Source organism: Heliconius melpomene, chromosome 19 (genome assembly GCF_056956725.1).
Source record: "Heliconius melpomene rosina isolate 202511_hmr_F chromosome 19, ASM5695672v1, whole genome shotgun sequence".
Taxonomy (NCBI): Eukaryota; Metazoa; Arthropoda; class Insecta; order Lepidoptera; family Nymphalidae; genus Heliconius; species Heliconius melpomene.
In genome coordinates this window covers 4,151,856-4,164,485 of record NC_140407.1, presented here as the reverse complement: position 1 = coordinate 4,164,485, position 12,630 = coordinate 4,151,856, and the positions used below count along the sequence as shown (strand labels likewise).

General features: G+C 34.8%; 1 protein-coding gene across 2 annotated transcripts; it reads left to right on the top strand.

Moving 5' to 3' along the window:
* Window positions 1-27: 27 nt before the first annotated feature.
* alphaCOP (coatomer subunit alpha) lies at window positions 28-12,582 on the top strand. 2 transcript variants are annotated; one of them, XM_085203022.1, is made up of 21 exons: window positions 28-379; window positions 676-792; window positions 1,121-1,357; window positions 2,829-2,966; window positions 3,330-3,493; window positions 3,675-3,812; window positions 4,417-4,500; window positions 5,049-5,241; window positions 5,432-5,584; window positions 6,125-6,345; window positions 6,746-6,883; window positions 7,186-7,289; window positions 8,000-8,166; window positions 8,306-8,503; window positions 8,900-9,081; window positions 9,426-9,573; window positions 10,094-10,193; window positions 10,569-10,698; window positions 10,926-11,101; window positions 11,338-11,553; window positions 12,020-12,582. In XM_085203022.1, exons 1-21 carry the CDS (start codon window positions 152-154, stop codon window positions 12,481-12,483), a joined length of 3,696 nt encoding a protein of 1,231 aa, XP_085059148.1. In that variant the 5' UTR covers window positions 28-151; the 3' UTR covers window positions 12,484-12,582. The 2 variants fall into 2 exon arrangements, with proteins under 2 accessions (XP_085059148.1, XP_085059147.1); XM_085203021.1 differs by having other exon boundaries at window positions 1,121-1,363.
* Window positions 12,583-12,630: the final 48 nt, after the last annotated feature.

The window sequence follows — 12,630 nt, the reverse complement described above, 5'->3', positions numbered from 1 at the left end:
ACTGTTATCTATGATTAACTAATCATCACTACTTCAGACGTGTCACGTCAGCCGGTTTGACAGTTGAGATGTCGATGTTCTTTGCGTTTAGTTTTATTTAAAGTGAAATTATAAAGAAAATACTGCGTTTTATCCCGAAAAATATTCCATAATGCTGACCAAATTTGAGACTAAGTCAGCAAGAGTCAAAGGTATATCCTTTCATGCGAAGAGACCCTGGGTTTTGGCCAGTCTCCATAATGGAGTTATCCAGCTTTGGGATTATCGTATGTGTACACTATTAGAGAAATTTGATGAACATGACGGCCCTGTACGTGGAATATGTTTTCATATTCAACAACCTCTATTTGTATCTGGTGGAGACGATTACAAAATAAAGGTATAGTTTTACAAACTACTACATACATTGTTGTAGCATGTTTCTATAATTTATGATTAAATAAGAACACAATAGTTCAAAAACGCGCTTTCGTGGCTTTGTTGAAACGTGTCTGATTGCACATGAATGTTGTGGGTTAAATTCCATTTTAAGTAATGTTTATATTTACAACATAAATGTGGTAGTAGTAACAAGAATGGTTTTCCACTAGCTTTCTGTAATGTAAACATGTTGCTATTAAATAAGTTACAAAAAAACCATTTAAATATGCTAATCTGTTCTAATATTCTTTATAGATATGGAATTATAAGCAAAGAAGATGTCTTTTTACATTATTGGGACATTTAGACTACATTCGAACAACATTCTTCCATCATGAATATCCATGGATTTTGAGTGCATCTGATGATCAGGTATTACATCATTATATTAAAATAAAAGTATCTCAAATTAAAAATGACTCGAAAAGCTACTATAATAGTGCAGATATAATGTAAAAAAGAATTCAATTCTTTTGTAAATTAATCCACAAAAATTAAGTGTGGAGAAAAGAATTACAAGTAAGGTGAAGTCAATTAAAAAATAATATATTTATACATAAGCATCACATAAAACCATAGAATCATCTGTGTCTACAAATAACCTCTGGGTATCCCACACACAACCACACTCTTGCTGGGTTAATATACACAATAATATTATAAAAAGGATAATATAAGTAAGTAAAATTTTTTTCAACAGACAATAAGAATATGGAACTGGCAATCACGTCAATGCATCAGTGTGCTAACTGGTCACAACCACTATGTCATGTGCGCTCAATTTCATCCTACAGAAGATCTTTTAGTGTCAGCTTCTTTGGATCAATCAGTGAGGGTTTGGGACTTCTCAGGTCTCCGTAAGAAGAGTGTGGCTCCAGGTCCTAGCGGCTTAGCAGAGCATCTAAGAAACCCTCAAGCAACTGACTTGTTCGGACAGGTAATGGTAATTATGGCATGTGTTTGTTTTTTTCTAGTTGTAGTTAATGTAGTTTTAGATTAGATTAGCTGTTTTATAATAATAAATTTCATTTACTCTTTGCAACAGGGGGTCAAAAATATGTGATAGGGTCACATAAATATGACCATTTGCAATGTCACATGTGATACAAATTATTAAACTTATTATATTTACCAATGTGAGTGATGTCAGGAAATTTAGGATCCATCACATAATCACTTTGTTGTATCATTTATCACACACTTAGGGTTGGTGACTAATGGAATGTGATAGTGTAGATATATTTTTATTGTGTTTTAGAATTTTCATAATATATACTTTGTAAAGGTTGTGTGGACTTGAACCTTGTGGAGTAAAAAATTATTGTGGTTGGTTTAGTTTTGTGAGGCCATTGTGGTACAGCAGGACAGCATCTAGCTGTAAACACATTGGTTACCTACATGGGCCAAAGGAATTCACTTAATTCCAAACAAAATTAACTGGTGTTGAGTTTCTCCTATTGACCCAATGTTTTGAATTAGAACAAACAATGGAGTACAGGGTGTCTTGTTACTAGGTTCTCTCTGCAAATTCTGTTATAATTGGTATAAAATATATAGTTCAAATACAAGATTTTGTAGTGGTCTAATAGCTTGGCATGTTATGCATGATGATAAAGTTATATAGAAGAGCAATAGATATTAAATATTTTGCCTTATCAGTATCACTAGTAGCAATTTTAATTATTTTATAGATATGAAGTTCTTGTATGTGTTAAAATATGAATATAAGTATTAAATATATTCATATTTTTTCTATTGTGAAGTTGGAAAGTGTTTAATTGTGAGGCCGCTGCAACTCGACTGCTGCGCTGTGACTTGATGGTTGTGGGTTCGATCCCCACTTGAGAAAAGTGAAATTTTTATCTATGTTTATATTTCCATTTCTTCGCTCTGGTGTCGAGGCACAGTGCGGCGTTGAGTTCTGCTACTCAACACGCAATGCTCCCAGAATTGGCAGTGGGGAACAGAGTGTCTTAACACTAGGTTCCCTCTGCCTACCCTGCTATTTGCGGGATACAGTGTGAAGCTGATTTTTTTTTGTTTAATTTGTTCATGTAATGGCACCATGACTATATTGCATCATGTTTCGCTTTCAATCAATTTAACATTAATCAAAATTTGGACTAATACAAAAATATAAATTGAAAAGTTAAACAGGTTTAATTTTCAAACTCTTTTTCAAGTATTTTCTTTTGTGTTAATGTAAATAAATATTGAAAAGAAACATAATATTATTACTATTACATTAAAAACGGTGACAAAATATTCTACCATTTAATAAACAATGGTCCCGTACGGAACTTATTTTTGGTTTATTTATCCTACTACCTAGGATAAATAAAAAAAGAGGTATTTTTGGGTTTATTTTTTAATTATAATTTAGAGTTAATTCCTTATACCTTTATCAGGCCGACGCAGCAGTAAAGCATGTACTAGAAGGCCATGACCGTGGTGTCAATTGGGCGGCATTCCATCCAAATTTGCCACTCATAGTGTCAGCTGCTGATGATCGTCAAGTGAAACTATGGAGAATGAACGATGCTAAGGTATTGATTTTAAATAGATTTTTTTATAAGATTTAATGTTTGGGTAAAATAATATTTGGGTAGCGGAAACTTGTCAAAATATTCTTATAAATGCAAATATCATAAATTATAAGTGAATAGGAATTTCGACATGGCTAGCTGGATAAGAATGTATGATGAACTTTAAAAAGTTTTTGTTTGTATAAACAGTGTTTCGTTCTAGGCTTCGCCCACATAGACTAGACGTTTGTAGCCATTTAATATAAACCATTATCAGTTAGTAAAATTTTCTATTTGTAACTACAATATATTTTTTTTGCGAACTTTAAAACATCTGTCCATATATCTCTGTGAAGTAATATTCTTTTATACTATACTCTTTAGGCCTGGGAAGTAGACACATGCCGAGGCCACTACAACAATGTGTCGTGTGCCCTGTTCCACGCTCGCCATGAGTTAATACTGTCTAATAGTGAAGATAAATCTATTAGAGTCTGGGATATGACTAAGAGAACATGTCTACACACTTTTAGGAGGGAACATGAGAGGTAACTTTTTTATTTACTTAGCACTTATTCGAAAATTGAGCGGAAAATGGGAAAGGGAGTGTCTTAACACTAAGTTCCTTCTGCGCTCTTTAAGCGCGATACTGCGAGAAGATAAAAAAAAAACAAGTTAAAAGTATTTCAAAAGTAATTATTAATCATTTATATTTTATTTAATTTGCAGATATTGGGTATTGTCATCACACCCAACGCTCAATTTATTTGCGGCTGGTCACGATGCTGGAATGATTTTGTTCAAACTTCAAAGAGAAAGGCCTGCGTATGCATTACATAATAATATGCTGTTTTATATTAAAGATAGGTAAGAAATTGAGACTCTTTTTATATAATAACTAGCGGACTCGGACGCGGCTACGCCTGCTTGAAATATAAGAATATAATTTCTATAGAAATAATTTCAATCTAGATGAAATGCTAAAAATGACTATTATATTTTTCATAAGGATGAATATCAAAATGACGCGGTAACGAACGCGGTCGCGTAGCGACGACGACGGTTGTTATTAACATGGCAGAATAAATTGCATGTCAAATTAGAAAGTATTTTAACTTATTAGTATATATGTGTAATGTAATAATACTATATAGCCTATAACACTTCTGAAGAATGCAGCTTTCATACAAAACAAAAACAAAGTAAATCGAATCAGTAACGTTAGCGTTCAAACAAACAAACAAACAAACTCTTCCGCTTTATTATATTAGTATAGATATTAAAAAAAAATCGAGACCGTCGTTGCGAAATGGTACAGTGTCTGACTGTAAATGCGAAGGTCGTGGGTACTCGCTCTGGTGACAAAACAAAGCGCTGCGTTAAGTTTCGCCACTTAACAATAAGCAATTTTGTTTTATTTGGCGGTACCAATTTTATTTTGTGTGCTTATGGAATGTTATTTTTGTTTTAGGCAATTGCGTAAATTGGATATGTCGACCAATAGAGACGCGCCTGTCATGCAAATCAAGGGTGGTGGACGTCATCAGCCTTACAGGTAAATTATTACATAATTAATGTATATATATTTTTCTTTGTTATAGATCAATTAGAACCTTTATGATATATGTATGCAATAGTAGAAATTTGGTCTGAGCCATCAAACTGGTCAAAAGACATGCTTATTGGAATTTGGCTTTATTTGTCTTTTTATATTATTTTATAAACTAGAATAACTCCATATTAAAACATCCATATATGGTGTCCTATATAACTTCAATTTAGTATTATAGTATATTATTTTTGTTTGTTATTGACTGCTCAGTTTTTAAGTGAGGTACATAATTCTTCGCAGTTCGCATTATACGTATACGATTTTAATCGCGCTATAGGGCTGGCTGTATTCAATATATGTAGGTCAGGAATCTTAGTTCCGGGGGAAACCCGATGTATAGATTTTTTTAAATATAATTTTAAAAATAATATAATAAATTGAAAAATAACCAAACAATCGTGACATTTAATGACGCTGAATGAATTAAGCGAAGGAATTCAACGCTGCCTTTAACCTACCTTATAATAGGTATGTTATTATTTCTCCTTCAGCATGTCTCTAAACCACGCTGAGTGGTGCGTCCTAGTGACATGGCGGTCTGGTGACACAAACACGTACGAGCTGTACACCGCCCCGCGAGACGACTCGCCCTCCACCACTACCAGTGAACCTCTGAGAGGACACGCTGCTTCCGCTGTGTGGGTCGCCAGGAATAGATTTGCAGCTTTGGAGAAGAATAATCAGGTATATTGTTGTACATAGGCTTTTGAATTTATTAATTGTTGCTCTTAATTTAGTGGTTTTATTTTTGACTTGCCATGTCATTTTTACAAAACGAATAGTTTAGTAAATCTCAATTTCTTACATTATATTATGTATGGTGACTAAGATGTACATCTTAACAATACAATTAATTACAATTTAAAATTTTCAGCTAGTAATAAAGAACCTTAAAAACGAAGTGTCCAAGAAGATAGCGACGCCCACGTGCGAGGAGATCATGTACGCCGGCACCGGAATGCTGCTACTGCGCGAGACCGATGCTGTGCAACTGCTGGACGTGCAGCAGAAGCGGACTGTTGCTAGTGTTAGTATATACGGATATCCTCACTTAGAATTCTATCACCTAAAGTAGGATTAGCAGTAGGATCTAAATTTAGCCTTATTACACACATAGCGGTCACGTTGAGCTCCTGTATGTATGTCATCACTAGCAACTCACACTGGTCAAAGACTTTTCCTTTTTCTTCAAATAATGAAGTAGTTTTTTGGATGCGAAAATTCCTCGTAACTTAGAGATCTTTTTATCAAAGTTGGACTTATCTACTTGAACTTTTTGCTCCTCGTATAATATAGTGATCTAACTGGTGACCAATGTTTGTCTTGTCCATGTTCGTCTTTGAGTAACACCTAGTAAGAATATCCAGGTACTTTCATATTTTATAGTTGAGTAATATTTTGTTTATCCGTTTTATTTCTGTTTTGAGTAGTAATGAAATTATATATGAATTAATAACGCTCTAAAAGGAAAATTTAAATAAATTCTAAGTTATGTTGGTTGGTTAATTGATTCTGTTAAAATTTTGCATTTATTTAAAATATTTTATAACAAAAACATTTTGTTCAGGTGAAGGTATCAAAATGCCGCTACGCCATATGGAATGCGGATATGTCGCTGGTGGCCCTCCTCGGCAAACACACAGTTACCATTTGCACTAAGAAATTAGAACAGTTATGTTCTATCACAGAAGGAGCTAGAGTGAAGTCCGGCGCTTTCGACGATTCCACGCCACAGCCAGTGTTTATTTATACGACGGCAAATCATATCAAATATTGTTGTAAAGATGGGTATGTTGATAGCTGTGAAAATGGAAATTTTAATATTTTTACTGTAATAAATTGAATTTCTTATGCCTTTGTGCAGCAGTGGATAGAGTTTAACTGTAAAATGGTTGAGTTTTACTCTACAACTTCTCTCTAGCGGAAATGAATTATTTTAATTCGATAGCGAAATTAATTGAATTTGGAGGAAATGCGTAGAGCGTAATGGCGTAATACTAGTCTGTCTTTACCTGTAATAGGGTTATTAGGGTGGGATAAAGCAGAAGGAATCGAACCCACAACTGTCGCCATGACGGCCTCAGTTATTAAATACTTTTTAACTTTAAATACAATTATATATAAATTATTATTAAACAACTTGCTTAATTACAAAAGGGCTTAATATATTTATTTCCATCTTTAACAGTGACTACGGCATCATCCGTACACTTGATGTGCCGGTATACGTGGTCAAGGTGCTGGCCACTGAGGCAGGCGCGCGCGTCGTGTGCCTCGATCGTGAAGCCAGGCCCAAAGTGCTCAGCATCGACCCCACCGAGTACAGGTACGATGATTGGCGAAAGTGTCATAGTGTGGACGAGTGTTGCGTATGTGGCCGTAGCCGAAAGTGTAGCAAGATGTAATCTAATGTAACCAAATATGCTATTAAACCAGCGGTAAATATTAATATGGATAATTAAAAAAATAAATAATTCAAAATTCATTTTTAAAGTACTTATTGAAGCTTAAATAAGTTATTTATATTCAAATAAAGATATCTTCTGCACATCTAGCGAACGCTGCCCTAAAAACCCAGAAAGGTAGCTTATAAACTACTTCACGTTTGCATATTATATTTTCTTACAGATTCAAATTGGCGCTTCTAACACGTCAATATGATCAAGTGCTGCATATGGTGCGTACAGCGAAGCTTGTGGGGCAGAGTATTATTTCCTACTTGCAAGAGAAAGGTGAATTATACAATTATGTTTCTCTGATTTAAAAAATGTCCCTTTTTGGTTTATTCAGTGGATAATTGCCAAAATGTACATTAAAATGTTATTTTTTCGAATTTTGCTCGAATTTAATGGACATGTTGTGTGTCGTCAATTGATCTTGTCAATATATGTTCTGATATTGGTAAATTCCATGGCGTCCATCCATGGTGAAATTTTGTGTACAACACTGTATGATGTCATATAATAGTTTCTGTTTCTCTTATTCAAAACAAAAATTTGCAATTTGAAACCTTTAACATTGATTTATAATAAATTTTTATTTTATAAACTAAAACCAACATATTTTCATTTTTTTATGTAGAGTTGTGCTCTATATTAAATAAACGCTTTTGCTGGAGCACTTTATTCAAGCTGTGGTTAAACAAAAAGTCGGGAAATTTAAAACTGTTGCGTACAGTATACAGAATGTTTTTGAAATTGAATGAAATTTTTTTTTGAATGTTTTTGTCAGCACCACTTTAAATGAAACCACAGTTTTAACTACTGTATAAAATCCTAATACAATAAAAAAAAAATCCCAAAAAAGATTTTTTTTTTTTTGCGCTGACGCTTCCACCTGTATAAGAATAACTATTATATAAGATGTAATTAATAAATAAATAATAAACAGGTTGTATAAAATTACGTGATATTATACATATCTCTTTTGATTCATTACACAGGTTATCCGGAAGTAGCTCTACACTTCGTAAAGGACGCTCGCACGCGCCTTTCCTTAGCACTACAATGTGGTAACATCGAAGTGGCATTAGAAGCCGCCAAAAGCTTGGACGAGCCTGACGCTTGGGACCAGTTGGCTCAAGCTGCTTTGTCGACTGGAAACCATCAAGTAGGTTTTTTATATTGTTTTTATGTACATATGTAACTTGGTGATGGTTCCAAGTTCAATTTCTTCTTCAATTTATAATTTAGGCGAGCCTAGCTGCGTGCCAGTGTATTATTTAATAAAGAAACATTTTAATTTACAGATTGTAGAAATGTGCTACCAACGTACAAAGAACTTCGACAAACTATCATTCCTGTACTTGATAACTGGTAATTTGGATAAATTGCGCAAAATGATGAAAATAGCTGAAATAAGGAAGGATGTCTCGTCACAGTTCCAGGGTGCCTTGTTATTGGGTGATGTCAACGAGAGGATCAGGCTCTTGAAAAATGCTGGACAGGTAATTAACCTCAATTGACATATAAATCTTGATGTATCATAGAAATAATTTTTGTGAAGCCAGTCGTGTTGTAGGAGAACAAGGGCGTAATCGTGACTGGTTCAAGCCCTACTTGAAGAGATGAAATATTTATTTAAAAGTTATATATTGTCATTTCTTCGTTCTGGTGTCAAAGCAAAGCGCAGCGTTGAGTTCCATCACTCAACACGCAATGCCTCCAGAATTCGGTGGAAATTAGGCAACATAGGTGCCCTAATGAGGAATGAAGTCTTTTAACACTAGGTTCCCAGGTTCCCTTTGCGTACTCTGCTAGGTGCGAAATATAAAATGAAGCTAAAAACATGTATTTGTATCATAAATATATTAACATAAACTAACATCCTTTTCTTTTTCCAGCTATCCCTAGCCTACTTAACAGCAATAAATCACAAGCAAATCAAAGAAGCTGAAGAACTAAAAGCTGCATTAGAAGCAGCTAACCTACCGATACCAAAGGCAAATCCAAACGCCCAGTTTCTGTGTCCCCCGCTACCTGTGCAGAAAGCTCAGCCTAATTGGCCTTTGTTGGCTGTTTCTAAGTGAGTTATCTTTCTTTTTTTTTTTCATTTTCACGCTGTATTACGCATATAGCAGGGTAGGGAGTGGGAACCTTGCGTTGAAACATTCTCAATTAGAGAATATTATTATATTAGCGCGTTGATTACCTGTATTATCTGGAAAATATGTGTAATAAAAGTTATTTATTAAATATTATAACATTTAAAAAAAAAAATTGTGCCGAGCTAATATGAAAACTGTATTTTATACCTATCCTGTATTTTATACTTGTATTTATCACATCTATCTATCAAAACAAGAAATCTATCAATTCTATTTAGGACTTTATGACTTTACATTTTCATATAATATTTAAATTCCCCAGGAGTTTCTTCGAGGTTGCGGGAGGAGCGCGCGCGGGGGGCGCTGCAGGCGCGGAGGTGGGCGTGGCGGGCGCGGCCGCTGGCGCCTCCGAGGAGCCACTGGAGGCGGCCGGCGCGTGGGGCGACGACGACGACGTATTGCCGGACAAGGTGAATAACCTATTTAGCTCATTTTCAGGACAGATAACTATAGATATATATGTATTATCAGAAGGTTTTTACAATTTCTAAAATTGATTTGTATTCTCTACAATATGAAATAAAATAATGGTCGATTTAGTATTTTTGACATTTTCGATTGGTATAAAAATGTACAAAAATTTCGAGACATTACGTGTTGAATGGCAGAATTCAACACATGATTTATGTTCTCTATTCTGTTTGATGGTAGTATCTGTTTTGCAAATTCGTGGCTCAGTACAAAGGTATACCATCTCATTTCTTAGCTATTAATTCTATCAAACAATACATAACTTTATATTCATGCTTGGAACTTATTTTTTGAACATTTGGGGGTACAATATAGTAAATATACTGTTCTGTATGTTTCTGTAAGTTACTAATCTTCAAACATCTAAGTTATAGATATAAATTGTACACATCTCTTCTCTACAGTAAAAATAAAAAGAATTTCTACAAATACTATTATTATTATACATTTAATCATCAGGACGATGGTGAAGAAATAATAGAAGACGCGTGTGACGATGGAGGTTGGGACGTGGGTGACGAAGATTTGGAACTCCCAGAGGAACTAGCTCCAGTGCCAGGTGATCATTGATTGAATTAAAATGAAATTGAATTTTTAGTCGGAGGCGGTACTTTATACTTTGAATTGGTCAAGATTGAACCATTGACATTGATTGAGTACATACTAGCAACTCAAACGCGGCTTGGTCCGCTTAAATTTACTATTGTATTATAATCAAATTATAGAAAGTCTACGTAAATTGTAGCATATGTGTACTTCTGATGTGTAAACTATATTACTGCAAAGTTTTATCGAAATACGTTTAGTAGTTTTTGAGTGAAAGCGTAGCAAACATCCATCCTCACAAACTATCATATTTATAATATTATTGGGATAGTAATTAGCACATTAACAGATCATACTAAAAAACATATATTTCAACATTTATTCACAGCTGATATAGACGGCGAAGAGTCCGTCCAATATTTCGTAGCTCCCACCCGCGGCCCTAGTGGCGCTCTCGCGGCTAAACTCCGCACCGCGCACGATCACGTCGCTACTGGACAGTTTGAGATTGCTATGAGGTAAGTGCCAGTACTAGTGTTAGTGAAAAACGTCTGTTCATAGATTATCAAATTGTCGTTGTTTTATTCATTTTTTAATTTCGTCCTATGACCTCTCTAATCTTTGGAATTACGTAACATAACAATTTATACGGTATATATAAAGTAGACTGCTCTAAACTAATGTGCATGTCGATTTAAAAAACGTATACATACTTAAATAATAATAACTATTCTCCTCCAAACAGATTATTAAACGAGCAAGTGGGAGTGGTTAACTTTGAGCCTTACGAAGAAACATTCGTGCATATGTATTCAGTAGCAAGACTGATGTTCTCAGCTTTGCCACTATCTCCACCATTGGAGACACATTTACACAGAAACTGGAAGGAAGCCAGCGGAAAGGACCTACTGCCTGTTATAAGTATGTTCTTTTATATGGAAATAGTATAGTTCGCTCGATGAGTCGTGGCCGCGCTGATTGGTGTAGGGATTTGATTTCAGCTCTCCTGTTTTGTCACTAGGTTCCCAGGTTCACAAGTTTCCTCCTGTCTATTTTGCTATGTGATCCTACACATAGCGTGAAGCTAAACACTTATAAAATGTTTTTTCTTATATATCAATTTCATTACTTACATACAACTTTTCTCTTCTCAACAGCAATAAAACTGAACGACCTCGTGACTCAACTACAACAATGTTACCAATTAACGACTAGTGGTAAATTCACTGAAGCGGTAGAACGTCTACAGAAACTTGTCCGTCTCGTGCCCTTACTACATGTGGATGCTAAACAAGAAATGGCGGAAGCTCAGCAGTTGTTGGTCATATGTAGGGAATATTTGGTCGGTTTACAAATGGAGACTGCTAGGAAAGGTGAGTTTGTGATGTGTTTTTGATATTTGAAGTGTGGTATTAAGTTACGGAACACAACATGTCTTACATTTGGGTGTGTAGTGGGCCTTAGTGTTTTGACGTCATCTGGTTATCTTGTTATACGGGATAAAGCGTGAAGCTAAAAAACATTTGTTTCCTATCTAATAACCATCCACTGACCATTCAACCTGTTTCATGTTTCATGTCTTCACCTTCACCTTCACCTTCACCTTCCAAACTTTTCGTTTCATCTTTTTTTTCTGGCATTTCTAATTTTCCCGATTTCTGTAAGTCTTACTTTAATAATCTCTCTAGTAAATAAGTTAAGATCATAGAGGAGAACTTCAAATATAGAGCGAGAAGTAGAGGTTCTCTAGTCTTTTAATAAGAAACGCTAAACTTAAAGTTCAGTAAGAATAACCAAAAATATAAACATATAAAATAATGTCTTTTCTTTTTTAACTAGCAATGCCGAAAAACACACTAGAAGAACAGAAACGGACATGCGAAATGGCTGCATACTTCACCCATTGCAAATTACAGCCAGTTCACCAAATTTTAACACTCCGAACGGCGTTGAACATGTTCTTCAAATTAAAGAACTATAGAACGGCTGCATCCTTTGCTAGAAGACTTCTAGAACTAGGGCCTAGACCAGAAGTGGCTCAACAAGCGAGGAAAATACTACAAGCATGTGAGAAAACACCAACTGATGAACATCAGTTATTGTATGATGAACATAATCCCTTCAATATATGTGGAATTAGCTATAAACCTATATATAGAGGAAAACCAGAGGAAAAATGCTCTTTATGCTCTGCCAGTTTCTTGCCGGAACATAAAGGGAAGTTGTGTCCGGTTTGTGGGGTTTCAGAGATCGGTAAAGATGTCCTAGGACTTAGGATTTGTTCGTTACAGTTCCAGAGATAAGTTTATTTTCGTGTTTTTTTATTATTATGAAGAATAGTGTTTATCTTGTAGCTTATCTAATAAGGTTTATAATAAATATGTATTATTAATATATCTTAATTTGTGTTTTATTTGGGAGTGGTTTGACATTTAAATGACTTTGACGTG